The sequence below is a fragment of the Eubalaena glacialis genome, chromosome 4, assembly GCF_028564815.1.
Source record: "Eubalaena glacialis isolate mEubGla1 chromosome 4, mEubGla1.1.hap2.+ XY, whole genome shotgun sequence".
Lineage (NCBI taxonomy): Eukaryota > Metazoa > Chordata > Mammalia > Artiodactyla > Balaenidae > Eubalaena > Eubalaena glacialis.
Window position 1 is genome coordinate 59,384,429 of NC_083719.1, and position 16,409 is coordinate 59,400,837.

General features: G+C 35.8%; 1 protein-coding gene across 3 annotated transcripts in view; it reads right to left on the minus strand.

Annotated features, from left to right (window-relative positions):
• The window catches only part of CERT1 (ceramide transporter 1), a 127,578-nt gene that overhangs the window by 5,605 nt on the left and 105,564 nt on the right, over positions 1 to 16,409 (minus strand). For all 3 annotated transcript variants that reach the window (XM_061189373.1, XM_061189372.1, XM_061189371.1), the window contains 5 exons: positions 13,489 to 13,584; positions 6,009 to 6,141; positions 5,092 to 5,162; positions 1,766 to 1,894; positions 1,089 to 1,218 (listed from right to left, as the gene is read on the minus strand). In XM_061189373.1, the coding sequence (XP_061045356.1) occupies positions 1,089 to 1,218; positions 1,766 to 1,894; positions 5,092 to 5,162; positions 6,009 to 6,141; positions 13,489 to 13,584 (559 nt within the window). The remainder of the gene's footprint in view (positions 1 to 1,088; positions 1,219 to 1,765; positions 1,895 to 5,091; positions 5,163 to 6,008; positions 6,142 to 13,488; positions 13,585 to 16,409) is intronic.

Here is a 16,409-nt window from a genome sequence, read left to right on the forward strand (position 1 = left end):
GTACTAACCACCAGATGAGAACAGATAACAAATAAGAAAGCATTTATTACTGTTCTAAAATGTTTTTAAATTATAAGCAAATATTAGTATAACAACACTTTAGGTTACTTAAGGCAGATTTATTCAATGAACTCTACTATAATCAAATAGTAACTTGCTCAGGCATAGTTGTCTCTTTAAACATATTAGCAGTGATGGCCCTGTATAAAGAAGGTTTGAAGGTTTGATTAGAGCGACTCCAGTAACTACTGCAGGTAGGAAATAGGTGTAGCAAGGAACCATAACAAGTGATAAACAGGGCTGTCCAGCAGTAGGCCAATGTGAAATAAGTAAGTCACTAGCAACTAAGAAAGAAGCAGGGAGCAAAGATTCAGAAAACTAAAAAGCCTGACAACAAGAAAAAGAACTGTTCACCTGAAACTAACATAATATTTTATATCAACTATTATTTCAATTAAAAACAAAAACAAAAAAACACACAAAAAAACCAAAATTATAAAGTAAAAAAGAAGAAGAAAACTATTTCCAGTAATCCAACAACCAAGCAACAATTCAATATTAACATTTTGTTGTATTTCTTTCCAACTTTTCATACTCTTTTCTTCTTTTAAAAATTATTGAAATGGTATTTTATATGCTTTTTCTCACCCCACTTAACATTATGTTGTAAACATTTTTCTAAATCACTAAATGGTCTTTGAAAATTTGGGAAAAAAAAGAAGTGTTAATTTTCTTTCTCACTGTTGCTTATTTTCCTAATTACACATATTCTATTAGGCAAATATCAAGTAAAACGGTTCTTAAAACCAATAATATGTAACAGTGATCTAAAGATGAAGTTTAAAAATTTACCTATCCAGCCCCAGCTTCAGAATTCCTGATACAGCAGTTATTCAGACATGTATATTCTGAAAGATTCCCGATAATTTTGATATACATCTCTCCAAATTAAAAATTACTAAATCTAAAGGATAAAAACTAAAAAGACATTTGTAAATGGTATTTGTCCAAACTGTCAGTTATCATGTAGATCACAATAAAAACATCCATATTACCAAAAGTAGCAAAAACAAAACCAAAATACATACCATTAGCTACATATGTAATCTTGCATAGAATGTTGTCCCTGCTAATCTCCTGGTTTCCCTCTGGCGGGCTTACCAAGGTTTGACAAATCATAGCAATATTTATTTTGGCACGGACACATCGATTGTTTAGCTGCCAAAACAAAAAATAAAAACAAAACACCAGTGTAGAAGATACCCAGTATTTTGTAACCTCTTCTGGTCTAATTCTACATTAGATTAACCAAAACCATAACTCATCTACATCTCCAACAAAATCTCATAAGCACTAATAAAGAATACATGCCAAGTTGATACGACACCAGGAATGGTTTTCCCCCCTCTGAAGTAGTAAAAGGAGCTAAATCGAGGTAGAAACCACAGAGGTTTTGCCAGTAGTTGATCATGGCTTGAGAGACAACTGTGAGAAGTAGCCTACCTATACTACCCATTCAGCTGCCTCATCTAACCTCAGGAGGAAAGGAAAACAACCCTGCTGGGATGCTCATGGCCATGACTGTTGCCCTCAGATAACACAGTGACTATACTCTTCCAAGAAGCCAACTTTAATAAACAAAAATTTAAGAAGCATTTTCAAGTCAATTATCTCTGTATGTGTGGTATGCGTTTATCACTTTTGCCCTGTGTTGTATATTTAGCTTTGTATTGTACAATTATACACATTTATACAATGTACTTACAGGAGCACTGTTGTGATCCACAGAAAAATTACAAACTATCCAAGTTTCCGGGTCATTTTCAGTCAAGGCTGGTATCTTTCGAATGGCAGAAAGATATAATACGTCCCGCTGAGAAGCAGGCCACACTCTCTGTGGAAGAAGTACAAATCTTATGAAAATTTGAACTTTTTTTTTTTTTTTGGCTGCACCACATGGCATGCGGGATCTTAGTTCCCTGACCAGGAATTGAACTCTCACCCCCTGCAGTGGAAGCTCAGAGTCTTAAACCACTGGACCGCCAGGGAAGTCCCCAAAATTTGAACTACTTTTTATTCGTATATAATACGGAACTAACAAAGAAACAGGTGTAAAACTAATAAATGCCTTTGTTTAAGGTAACATCTGTCAAATTTTAAATGGAAAGCACCCACCAAAGGATTGATCATGAACACTGAGTTAAACGCTTTGAAGAACATACTAAAGGAATAATGTTCTGCTATTTCTATTTTTTTCTTTTTTAAATGTTTATTTATTTATTTATTTGGCTGCTCCGGGTCTTAGCTGTGGCATGCAGGCATGTGGGATCTAGTTCCCCAACCAGGGATCCAACCCCGGCCTCCCTGCATTGGGAGTGAGGAGTCTTAACAACTGGACCACCAGGGAAGACCCTATTTTTCCTTCTTTGTAAATTTGGTAATATATACGTAACATAAAATGCCATAAATAATTTTTAAGTGTACAATTCAGTGGCCTTAACTATATTCACAATGTTATGTAAATACCACCACTATCTAGTTCTAAATGTGTCATCACTCCCAACAGAAACTCTGTATCCATTAAGCAATCACTCCGCATTAGCCCCTCCCACAGCCATTAGTCCACTTTTTTTTTTTTTATAGTTTTTATTTTTGGCTGTGTTGGGTCTTCGTTGCTGTGCGTGGGCTTTCTCTAGTTGCGGCGAGCGGGGGCTACTCTTTGTTGCAATGAGCAGGCTTCTCATTGTTGTGGCTTCTCTTGTTGCAGACCACAGGCTCTAGGCACATAGGCTTCAGTAGTTGTGGCACGCAGGCTCTAGAGCGCAGGCTCAGTAGTTGTGGCGCATGGGCTAAGTTGCTCTGCAGCATGTGGGATCTTCCTGGACCAGGGCTCGAACCCGTGTCCCCTGCATTGGCAGGCGGATTCTTAACCATTGTGCCACCAGGGAAGCCCCATTAGTCCAATTTTAAGTATAGTATTAAACCTCTGTTTCAACTGTTCAGAGCAAAGATTTTAAAAGCAAATATATTAGGGAAAGAGGATGCTCCTTTGATATCATAATCATATTTAAAGAATTCCAAACCAGTAATTTAATCTTCCAACTTCATGGTATGCATTCCAACATACTGTTGGAATGACATGGAACCTAGGTCTCTGAAACTGGGACTATGTACTTTTAAAAAAATTATTTATTTATTTATTTATTTATTTTTGGCTGTGTTGGGTCTTTGTTTCTGTGCGAGGGCTTTCTCTAGTTGTGGCAAGCGGAGGCCGCTCTTCATCGCGGTGCGCGGGCCTCTCACTATCGCGGCCTCTCTTGTTGCGGAGCACAGGCTCCAGACGCGCAGGCTCAATAATCGTGGCTCACGGGCCCAGTTGCTCCACGGCATGTGGGATCTTCCCAGACCAGGGCTCGAACCCGTGTCCCCTGCATTGGCAGGCAGATTCTCAACCACTGTGCCACCAGGGAAGCCCCAGGACTATATACCTTTAAATGAGAGAAAATATGCACAGGGTCTTTCCCGATTGCTGAATTTAATAAATCGCCAACAATTCAGTGTCAATACAACACAAAGCATTTGCAAAGTGAAATGGTTCATCTTTTAAAGATACAAAATTTCATTAAGCTGATGAAAGTAGTACTGGGCAAATGTATGTGAAGACAGTAATAAATGAAAATGTGGCCATATTAGAACTAATGGATGCAAATCCACAAGGATGATGATAAGACAGAAATTTAAAGAGTGAGAATGACAAACATCAAGAGATGAGTAGCCCTTTTTAAGACCATATTATAAAAGAAGCCAAATTTAAAGAGAAAGATGTTGTATAGTTATTGGATTTTGTTGAAAAAATTATGCCAGGACAATTCATTTATTCAAACAATTACAACTGTAACTTAAATTTTGTTACATATAAAGTACATTATTTTAATAATTTTTAGTTTTATTTTTCCAGAAATAATCCTAATATAACCTATATATTCCTCCCCTCCATCTACTATTTACCAAGTGAAGTACTTTCAGCAGACCATTTTCCAGGATCAATTATCTTCACAGAATAAGAGTCTTCTGATTCTAAATGACTGGTCATTTATTTTCATTGCAAGTTACAGGACAACTAATATTTTAAAGTCTACTAAATTTTAGACTTCACTTTAGACCCCCCCTAAATCAGTAGGTTGAAACAGAATCTTCATTGTTATATATTTCTTGAGTAACTGTCATGTAAAAGGAAGCCTAGGTCATAGTCATTAAATATAAGATGCCTCAGATGACAAGACTGAGCTCAAGACATACACAGCAAACCTAAAATATTTTCAAATATTCAGCTCAGTTAAAAATTATTTTAAAAAAGAAAAATGAAGTACTTACTGAATTATCATGTTTCTTATATAACATACAATATTGTTTTTGGTGGATCTCTACAAATTTTTAATTTATTTTATTATTGTTTATTCAATATAATATTTGGCAATTTTCAGAAAGGAAACAGAGCAGAATAAGATAAGAGAAATATTCTATAATTTAAATATCTACATTAACAGAGGAAGAAATGAAGTGAAAGGCAACCAATTTAAATGACAATGTTTCTTTGTGCTCTGGTGTATGACCATCCTCTCAATAGCTGATGCTCAGCAATTTTCCCTTGATGTCAGATAATCCACTTAGATCACGTTTACTTCTGAGTCTTAACATAGACTAATAACATACTTTGCATTTCCCTATTATTCTCACAGGAAACTGATTCACTTTCATATTTGGTAATTCATCTATCTCCTCTAGAGACTAGATGCTAGAAAAACATTTAAGTGGATTTTCATACTTTCTTTTCTAGACTTAAAGTTTGCATAAGTAACTGTACATCTTTGTCAAACACACTGTTTCTGGATATTTCTCAGGTTCTTATTTTCACCCATTTCTGTTTTAAATGAACTGAAATTACCTTTCAAATACATGAAATTCATGAATTATTAATAAAGTCTTTAAATCTTTTGTGGCACTTAATTTCCTCGCAAATTTTACTTTAGAGAATTTATACGTCTCTGTTTGAACTATGCTGGAATCCTTTTGGGATGAAAAGATATTTACCTTGTGCGTTTGATAAATGATGATTGCATTATCAGCTAATGTTTCCACCACATGAAAGTTTTCTATAGTTGCTGCAATGAAGAAAAAATGTTAGTAGTCAAAAAAGATATATTACCTTTTCCCAGAATGTGATTATTGAGAAAGTCAATTACGAATGGACATTATACTAAAATGAACAGGATCCTGCCCTACATAGGCTAAGTCCAAATGGAAAGCGGTTTAGTATTAGGGCTATAGATGGTGGCTGTGAGACCTAATCACCAGGAAATCTCATTAGCTTCCACTGCAAGAAAGCAATTCTAACCACCATTTCATTACTAGGGCACAAATTATTCCCTAACACTATGACCCCTCCCCTCCCTATAATCCTTCATTTATTGAAGCTGAATAAGCTGTTCTACTTAGGTTTAGGTGACTATGTTTGTGAGAGTGTCAAACTGCCATTGATAAACATGTTGTTCAGAAGTACCCATATTTATGAAATTCGATGCCTGAGGGGATCAAATAACTCTAAACAAACCACAGCAGGATTCATCTACAATTTATCATGGAAACAAAACAGTCTAGGAAAAGAGAAGATGATAAAACAGAAACCTTTTATTTTAGTCCTGGCTTTTCCACTAATTAGTTCTGTGGTCTATGACAAGTCACTTGAGCTATCTGAATTTTACTTTATTACCTACCTATCACACAGGATTATTGAGGTAGCAGATCAAATGCTATAACTTACTGAGAAGCATTTTGTACAGTGAAAAGCTCTATTTAAATGTAAGGTATTATCAGTTCCCTATACGATTCTCCAGATATTTTCTATATTGACTTTGTAAACCATAGATCAGATGTAGAAAGCCAGGTTAGATTTGGTATTAAATTCAAACTAATAATTTTATCAAAATATGTTAATAATGGCAGCTTACTTTCCCAATCATTGCGAACATCAACGTTCCAGAAGTAATTGCAGACCTCATGTCCTGTAACACCTTTAACTGCGTGGGTAGCTTTCAAAGGATCCAGAACAATCCCGTTTTCTTCTACTTCTCTTCTGTATACCTAGAGGATATATTTTAAAACATGTTAATACATATTGATAATTACCTTACATGTAAATGGATTAAATGCCCCAACCAAAAGACATAGACTGGCTGAATGGATACAAAAAACAAGACCTGTATATATGCTGTCTACAAGCGACCCACTTCAGACCTAGGGACACATACAGACTGAAAGTGAGGGGATGGGAAAAGTTATTCCATGTAAATGGAAATCAAAAGAAAGCTGGAGTAGCAATTCTCATATCAGACAAAATAGACTTTAAAATAAAGACTATTACAAGAGACAAAGAAGGACACTACATAATGGTCAAGGGATCAATCCAAGAAGAAGATATAACAATTGTAAATATTTATGTACCCAACATAGGAGCACCTCAATACATAAGGCAAATGCTAACAGCCATAAAAGGGGAAATCGACAGTAACACAATCACAGTAGGGGACTTCAACACCCCACTTTCACCAACGGACAGATCATCCAAAATGAAAATAAACAAGGACACACAAGCTTTAAATGATACGTTAAACAAGATGGACTTAATTGATATTTATAGGACATTCCATCCAAAAACAACAGAATACACTTTCTTCTCAAGTGCTCATGGAACATTCTCTAGGATAGATCATATCTTGGGTCACAAATCAAGCCCTGGTAAATTGAAGAAAATTGAAATCGTATCAAGTATCTTTTCCGACCACAACGCTATGAGACTAGATATCAATTAAAGGAAAAAATCTGTAAAAAATACAAACACATGGAGGCTAAACAATACACTACTTAATAACCAAGAGATCACTGAAGAAATCAAAGAGGAAATCAAAAAATACCTAGAAACAAATGACAATGAAAACACAATGACCCAAAACCTATGGGATGCAGCAAAAGCAGTTCTAAGAGGGAAGTTTATAGCAATACAATCCTACCTCAAGAAACAAGAAAAATCTCAAATAAACAACATAACCTTACACCTAAAGCAATTAGAGAAAGAAGAACAAAAAAACCCCAGAGTTAGCAGAAGGAAAGAAATCATAAAGATCAGCTCAGAAATAAAAAAAAAAAGAAATGAAGGAAACAATAGCAAAGATCAATAAAGCTAAAAGCTGGCTCTTTGAGAAGATAAACAAAATTGATAAACAAAATTGATAATCCATTAGCCAGACTCATCAAGAAAAAAAGGGAGAAGACTCAAATCAATAGAATTAGAAATGAAAAAGGAGAAGTAACAACTGACACTGCAGAAATACAAAGGATCGTGAGAGATTACTACAAGCAACTATATGCCAATAAAATGGACAATCTGGAAGAAACGGACAAATTCTTTGAAAAGTACAACCTTCTGAGACTGAACCAGGAAGAAATAGAAAATATAAACAGACCAATCACAAGCACTGAAATTGAGACTGTGATTAAAAATCTTCCAACAAACAAAAGTCCAGGACCAGAAGGCTCACAGGCAAATTCTATCAAACATTTGGAGGAGAGCTAACACCTATCCTTCTCAAACTCTTCCAAAATATAGCAGAGGGAGGGACACTCCCAAACTCATTCTACGAGGCCACCATCACCCTGATACCAAAACCAGACAAAGATGTCACAAAGAAAGAAAACTACAGGCCAACAGGACTGATGAATATAGATGCAAAAATCCTCAACAAAATACAAGCAAACAGAATCCAACAGCACATTAAAAGGATCATACACCATGATGATCAAGTGGGGTTTATCCCAGGAATGCAAGGATTCTGCAATAAACACAAATCAATCAATGTGATACACCATATTAACAAATTGAAGGAGAAAAACCATATGATCATCTCAATAGATGCAGAAAAGGCTTTCGACAAAATTCAACACCCATTTATGATAAAAACCCTCCACAAAGTAGGCATAGAGGGAACTTACCTCAACATAATAAAGGCCAGATATGACAAACACACAGGCAACATCATTCTCAATGGTGAAAAACCAAAACCATTTCCACTAAGATCAGGAACAAGACAAGGTTGCCCACTCTCACCACTATTATTCAACAGTTTTGGAAGTTTTAGCCACAGCAATCAGAGGAGAAAAAGAAATAAAAGGAATCCAAATTGGAAAAGAAGAAGTAAAGCTGTCACTATTTGCAGATGACATGATACTATACATAGAGGATCCTGAATATGCTACCAGAAAACTACTAGAGCTAATCAATGAATTTGGTAGAGTAGCAGGATACAAAATTAATGCACAGAAATCTCTTGCATTCCTATACACTAATCATGAAAAAACTGAAAGAGAAATTAAGGAAACACTCCCGTTTACCATTGCAACAAAAAGAATAAAATACCTAGGAATAAACCTACTGAAGGAGAAAAAAGACCTGTATACAGAAAACTATATGACACTGATGGGAGAAATTAAAGATGATACAAACAGACGGAGAGATATACCACGTTCTTGGATTTGAAGAATCAACATTGTGAAAATGACTATACTACCCAAAGCAATCTACAGATTCAATGCAATCCCTATCAAACTACCACTGGCATTTTTCACAGAACTAGAACAAAAAATTTCACAATTTGTATGGAAACACAAAAGACCCCAAATAGCCAAAGCAATCCTGCGAAAGAAAAATGGAGCTGTTGGAATCAGGCTCCCGGACTTCAGACTATACTACAAAGCTACAGTAATCAAGACAGTATGGTACTGGCACAAAAACAGAAATATAGATCAATGGAACAGGATAGAAAGCCCAGAGATAAACCCATGCACATATGGTCACCTTATTTTTGATAAAGGAGGCAAGAATATAAAATGGAGAAAAGACAGCCTCTTCAATTAGTGGTGCTGGGAAAACTGGACAGCTACATGTAAAAGAATGAAATTAGAACACTCCCTAACACCATACACAAAAATAAACTCAAAAAGGATTAAAGACCTAAATGTAAGGCCAGACACTATAAAACTCTTAGAGGAAAACATAGGCAGAACACTCTATGACATAAATCACAGCAAGATCCTTTTTGACCCACCTCCTAGAGACATGGAAATAAAAACAAAAATAAACAAATAGGACCTTATGAAACTTAAAAGCTTTTGCACAGCAAAGGAACCATAAAGAAGACGAAAAGACAACCCTCAGAATGGGAGAAAATATTTGCAAATGAAGCAACTGACAAAGGATTAACCTCCAAAATTTACAAGCAGCTCATGCAACTCAATATCAAAAAACCAAACAACACAATCCATAAATGGGCAGAAGAACCAAATAGACATTTCTCCAAAGAAGATACACAGATTGCCAACAAACACATGAAAGAATGCTCAACATCACTAATCATTAGAGAAATGCAAATCAAAACTACAATGAGGTATCACCTCACACTGGTCAGAATGGCCATCATGAAAAAATCTACAAACAATAAATGCTGGAGAGGGTGTTAAGAGAAGGGAACCCACTTACACTGTTGGTGGGAATGTAAATTGATACAGCCACTATGGAGAACAGTTTGGAGGCTCCTTAAAAAACTAAAAATAGAACTACCATATGACCCAGCAATCCCACTACTGGGCATATACCCCAAGAAAACCATAATTCAAAAAGAGTCATGTACCACAATGTTCATTGCAGCTCTATTTACAATAGCCAGGACATGGAAGCAACCTAAGTGTCCATCGACAGATGAATGGATAAAGAAGATGTGGCACATATATACAATGGAATATTACTCAGCCATAAAAAGAAATGAAACTGAGTTATTTGTAGTGAGGTGGATGGACCTAGAGTCTGTCATACAGAGTGAAGTAAGTCAGAAAGAGAAAAACAAATAGCATATGCTAACACATATATATGGAATCTTAAAAAAAAAAAAAAAAAGGTTCTGAAGAACCTAGGGGCAGGACAGGAATAAAAGACGCAGACATAGAGAATGGACTTGAGGACACGGGGAGGGGGAAGGGTAAGCTGCGACGAAGTGAGAGAGTGTCATGGACTTATAAATACTACCAAATGTAAAACAGATAGCTAGTGGGAAGCATCCACATAGCACAGGGAGATCAGCTCGGTGCTTTGTGACCGCCTAGAGGGGTGGGATAGGGACGGTGGGAGGGAGACGCAAGAGGGAGGAGATATGGGGATATATGTATATGTATAGCTGATTCACTTTGTTATAAAGCAGAAACTAACACACCATTGTAAAGCAATTATACTTCAATAAAGATGTTTAAAAAAAAAAATCAAAAGAACCCAAACATGTTAAAAAAAAAATCCAACCCCAAAACTACAAACTTGAAATCATGTTTTTCCATTTAGCTGCTTTTTAGAATTTTATGTATGAAAATATACTTATGAAAAAAATAAAAAAGAAAATATACTTATGGAACATAAATATTCTGCCAAAAAGTTTAAAATTTCAAATTATTACCACATAAAAATATTTAAAACTAGAAATCCAAGGTAAACACCAACTATGAAACACATGCATATATGATGAATGACTAAATTACTGTGAGTTGTTGAAAGAGTAAATATATCAATTTAAATTAGGCATTATTTACTGAACATTCTCAAAGACCATTTAACTTGGCTAAGAAGGCCAAATAAAGCTTGTTGGAACATAATCTCCTTAGGGACAGCGACTTAAGGCAGCTCTGTTCAATGCTGTATCCCCACCACCTAGAACAGTATCTGAAACACAGTAGGCACTCAATTATTTGTTGAACCAATGATGGAAAGCTAAAATCGCTTAAAGATCAATGATATCTTGCTTTTAAATACTGAGGCTGCATACCTAAAGGTCTATCTTGCTTTAAATACTGAGACTGTATACATAAACTGCTGAACAGAATTAATTACTTCAAAATTATAGAGGGTTTGCTACTTTAGACAGCTCTGTAATAAGTTCTTTTGAAAAATGAACAAACATGTTATCACAGGGAAAACCAGCTCTCAATTTATGGAGTGCCTATGGTGCCAAACACTGTTAGGCATTTCACATTATTTTCCTTTTACAATCTCTCTCTCCAAAGTACCTTCCCTTACATACTTATTCACGTTATTGGGACTGATATTTTCCCAGTCATGGAGACTGGGAACTCTAGACTTTTGATTCCTTCCCTCACATTTCACGTAGCTATTAAGCTTATTACTAATCTTCTATAAGACATCCAAAAGCTTGACTTTTCTACTATTGGATACCTTTTTTTTTTTTAATTTTTATTTTATTTATTTTATTTTTGCTGCGTTGGGTCTTTGTTGCTGTGTGCGGGCTTTCTCTAGGTGTGGCGAACGGGGGCTACTCTTTGTTGCAGTGCGTGGGCTTCTCATTGTCGTGGCTTCTCTTGTTGTGGAGTGTGGGCTCAGTAGTTGTGGCGCATGGGCTTAGTTGCTCCGGGGCATGTGGGATCTTCCTGGACCAGGGCTCGAACCCGTGTCCCCTGCACTGGCAGGCGGATTCTTAACCACTGTGCCACCAGGGAAGCCCTGGATACCTTTTTTAGGTAAGCTTTCATGACCTCATACCTGACTCTCTGAAGTGGTTTTCTTGGTCTCTAGTTTCATCCCTATCAGCCTAGTCCACCAAAAATGTTACTTTGTGTACAATGGCTAGCCTACTGCTACAGACAACAGAAAATTCTGTTTAGTGGGCTATTTTATACTCCCCATAATCCAGCCCCAATTTCTCTCTCTCTAAAGTTGTAGGAGAACTTTTTCTCTACCACTCACTCCACGTGGAAGACCATCATCTAGACTATCACTCCTGGTTTCTCTTCACCCTTTCACTTCCTCCTCCTTGGGGGGGAATGGGGACATCTGAATGGTGAGCACAGAAGGAAGACTAGGCAGGCCTGGCTCAACCCCTTCTCCTGTGGACAGGATGTATGCTGGTCTGCTTTTGGGGCTTGCTCTTGTGGGGGAAGGCCTGGGACTATCCAGCTATGTCAGAAATATTATGTTTAGGGGACTTCCCTGGTGGTCCAGTGGTTAAGAATCCGCCTTCCAATGCAGGGGACATGGGTTCGATCCCTGGTGGGGAACTAAGATCCCACATGCCATGCGCTGTAACTACTGAGCCCCCAAGCTTCAACTAGAGAGCCCATGTGCCGCAACTACAGAGCCCACGTGCTCTAGAGCCCGTATGCCACAAGTAGAGAGAAGCCCGTGCACTGCAATGAAAGATCCCACGTGCTGCAACAAAGATCCCACGTGCCGCAACTAAGACCGGACACAGCCAAAAATAAATAAATAAAATATTAAAAAAAAATACTATGTTTAATTCTGGGATAACATATTAGCAAGACCTCATGGCAGCTAGTCTTCATGTTCTCCAATCAGCTTATTAGAATTATAACTAACATTTTGGTATCTCATTTGCCTATCTCCTCTATCTTATTTCTTAATTTCTTCTGTATTCAGGAGGAGAGGAAATTCCAACATCTAATATTGTATCTCATTTGCTAGAATAATTCTGGTCAAAAGTCTATACAAAACTCCTGAATACAAAATTTGCTTTGAAGTTTTTGCTCATGTTATATTTCTTTTCTAAAATGCCCTCACCTCACCTTTGTCATAACCTTGTTTCCATTTCTAGACATAGTTCAAATGCTCCTCAGTGTAAAACAATCTGTCTCAAATCAGAGATCTTTCTTTTCCAATTTTTCTCCACTATTCACCTGTACTTTTCACTCACTGTTATCCAATGGAGCTAAGTAATCTTTTAGATGTCAATATCCTCTTTCTCCAACCAAAGTTTCAGCTTGGAGGGAGTATTATTAAACTTCTCTTTATTGTTAGCATAGCACCTTGGGCATGAAGTAATCCAAAGTTCAATGCTGCTGCTGCTGCTGCTTTTCAACCCAGCTCTCAATCTCTTGTTCCTTGCTCTTAATGTCTTCTGTGTTTAGGGATGTGAGCAAGATTAGCTAACCAATGTCCAAATATCAAAAAAAGATGCAGTGAGAGAAAGACCAAGAAGTGAGGTACAGACCAAAGAGGGAAAAAAGTGACATCTGGGCACAACATTTGGTATATTAAAAAAGAGAGAGAAATATCCGAAGAGAGAGCCATCAGCTAATTATGACCTGTTCATATTGAAACCCCCAAACTATTTTCTCCATGGCCTAGGTAAAACAGAATGATCTGTGCACAGGTTCATATTATGATCATAAAGAAATTATGTAAAAGCTAAACCAGGGAAGCAAAAGGACATTTTATTTCTCAATATTTAGTGCTTCTTTGATCACATGTAATAATTTATTTCAAAGAAATTTTTAAATGCTATCTTACTTATATCAATAGTAATAATATAGCATGATTGCAACAGGGCTGCAATTAGCAACCTACAACAATACACTGGGAATTACCTTCATTTCTCCTTCTTCTACAACCAACTGCCAATTGGCATCTCCACCTACATCCTGTAATGAGTAAGTCATGTGGTTCTGCACCATCTCTTCAACCTTAAAAAGAAAAACAGAGCCATAAGAATCCTCCTCCAATTAATAGCTATGTCATAATCTCTAAAACAGAATGGTATTCAGTTTACTTCAGTTCAGAAATGATGTTCTTAGAAAGCTAAGCGACCAAATGCACAAAGGTTAGTAGGTTTTATATAGTGTTGAAGAGTTTTAGTCCACATTCCAGATATCATATCCAGGTTAATGACAGGAAGGAGAAATGCAGGGAAGGAAGGTGCTTCACTCTAATAACATATTGGCCTAATGTGCCTCAAGTGACCAAAAAAATAATTATTCCTTCCTTTATCATAAAATGCATCCTTACAGAGATAATGTCTTAAAGCATAAAATCATGGAACATTAAGGGTAAGAGGGGCGCAAAGAGATGACCTAGTCCAGTGTTCTTATATTTAAGACTATATAGAGATATTAGAAAGCTCGTTATTTGTCAAGATTTCTCTACAAAAAGGTAAGAAGATTTTCGTTATTTCACTGATAAGCTCCTCTTTTATCATGAATATAAGCCAACTTAAAAAATAACCAATCCCTCTATATATTTGATTCCAATTTCATTGTTCTAAACTCTTTTAGGGACAATGCTAATAATCATACACGCAAATATTTGCAAATTATCACCTTTTATTAATAGTTCATTCTTTCTAAATTTCTAACTAAATTTCTTACTAAATTTCTTTTACTAAATTTAAATTGCAACCTCTGCTTTTAACTATCAAATTACCCCTACCCATCTTTTATAAGCAAATAAGGTCAAACAGTTCACACTCCCAGAATCCTCAATCAGATTTATTGGTAAGATTTCATTTAAGTGTTCTTTGGAAACCTTCCTAGTATGAAACATATTTTTAAACAGAACTGAAGTGAAGTGACAGAAAGATCATCTCTGAAGGAACTGGCACCTTTACCATCTATGCATAGACACTTAGTTTCTAAGTTCTATTTTCTAAACTTTTACTCATAATTTTGTTTTACCTAGTAATATTATTAAGAGAAGGCAGAAAAGAGTTGAAAAATATGCATATTATATACTTCAATTTAAAGATTTATTCCTAAGTAACATAACTTCAGAGGCTGACTGGAAAAAACCTTTGTGCCTCTAAAATTTTGAAATCTGCTTTGAGAGGGTACGGATGACTAATGTAGGACTCCAAGTTACAAATGATACATACAAAACGTATTTTATTACCAAAAGAGGAAGAACAAAGGAAGTCCCAGTTAGTATGCATAAATAAAGCCTCAACAGTAGCGCTGGCTTGATTCATTTGTCTGTGTCACATCATGATTGGGAAAAAATTCTTTTATGATTTTTAGATCCCAAGATCTTAAAAAATCTTCAGATCTGAATACGTATGTACTTTTTAGGTACGACACTGGGAGTTAAGAACACCCATATTTATTATGAGATTAGAGGCAGAAAGAAATGTTTCCCCCAAATAGGCCCTACTTTAAATGGATTACTTGTGAAAGAAGAATGTTAAGGATTTTATTCTGCTAAAAAACAAAGAGAGTTCTGTTTAAAAAAAACTTTAGTGCCATTAAGCTCTTTTGTTGAAAAATATTGCAGGTAATTGTGTTTCTGTTTAGGAGATTATTCCTAAATTAGTTATTTCAAATGTTTGAAAAATGAGGAGGTGTTTTTGATTTATGTTTCGGTGCAAAAGAAACCAGATTCCACAAATATAAATTGAGAGAAGGTAACTTAAGTTTGAAACAATGTACAGTAAATGCATTCAACATTGTCTTGCTAGATAGATGAAAGAATAGTTACCACTGCATCTATGGAAAAGTTTTCAGTCTTTTGTCCTCATTTACTTCCTTAAGAGGGCTTGAAAAAGTCCAACAGAGAAACAAACAAGATGTATTCAGTACTGTGCTCCTAGGAAATTAACGAAACTATCGAAGTACCCAATTACTGTACTAACCATGTCTGCAAAGCCTTTATCAAGGAATCTTTATCCATTATGGTATATTCCCCGAGGTAATAACATTAAGGTTAAAAAGAAAGATGGTAAAATTTCACTATTATCTATTTTACTATTTCACTATTATCAATTTTATGTTAAAATATGCAGTAGCCAATGTTACTATAGGGGCAATGACCTGGGCACATGTGACCACACTCACATTTCAGATATAAACCTAAAGATGCTCCATTTACTGTTTTCAGTTACGACTCTATATCAAAAATAAGTGGGAAACTAGGGACCATTAATTGGATGACAAGAATAAACATATGCCAAATTTTCTACCTTATTAGGTTCAAAATTTGATATACTAGAAAATAATGTTACTAGAAACATCTATCACTTAAAAAAAAAGGCTGAATTTTACACTAAGCATAATTTCAGGAATCATGCCCTTGATTTTTTTGCACCTTACATACAGTCTTCATACCAAATTAACTATGAAGAAACTGAAGACAAAACAGATTTGAAATAGAGGTGATGGCACTCCAATTCTTACCTTTTCTTTCACTTCACATTTGAATCACTCAGTATGCCATTTTAGGAGGCTAGATCTAATTGGATCTTTCTAACATTATTAATATAGAAACTTTAAAAGAAAGTTGTCCTTTGATGGTACAACAAAATTGTATTGAACAAAAGTCTCAGAAGGGCTCAAACAGAGCTTGGATCTCTTTTTCTTACCCATGTGAAAGGAATACAACTATGCTTATTGTTACAGTCATAAAGGGATCTGTTGGATACAATAATTTATTAATAACAAATTAACAGTTTACTGTTAACCCAAAAGAAAAATGGTCAAGGACATGAATAGCCAATTCACTGAAAAATGCAAATAGCCAAGAA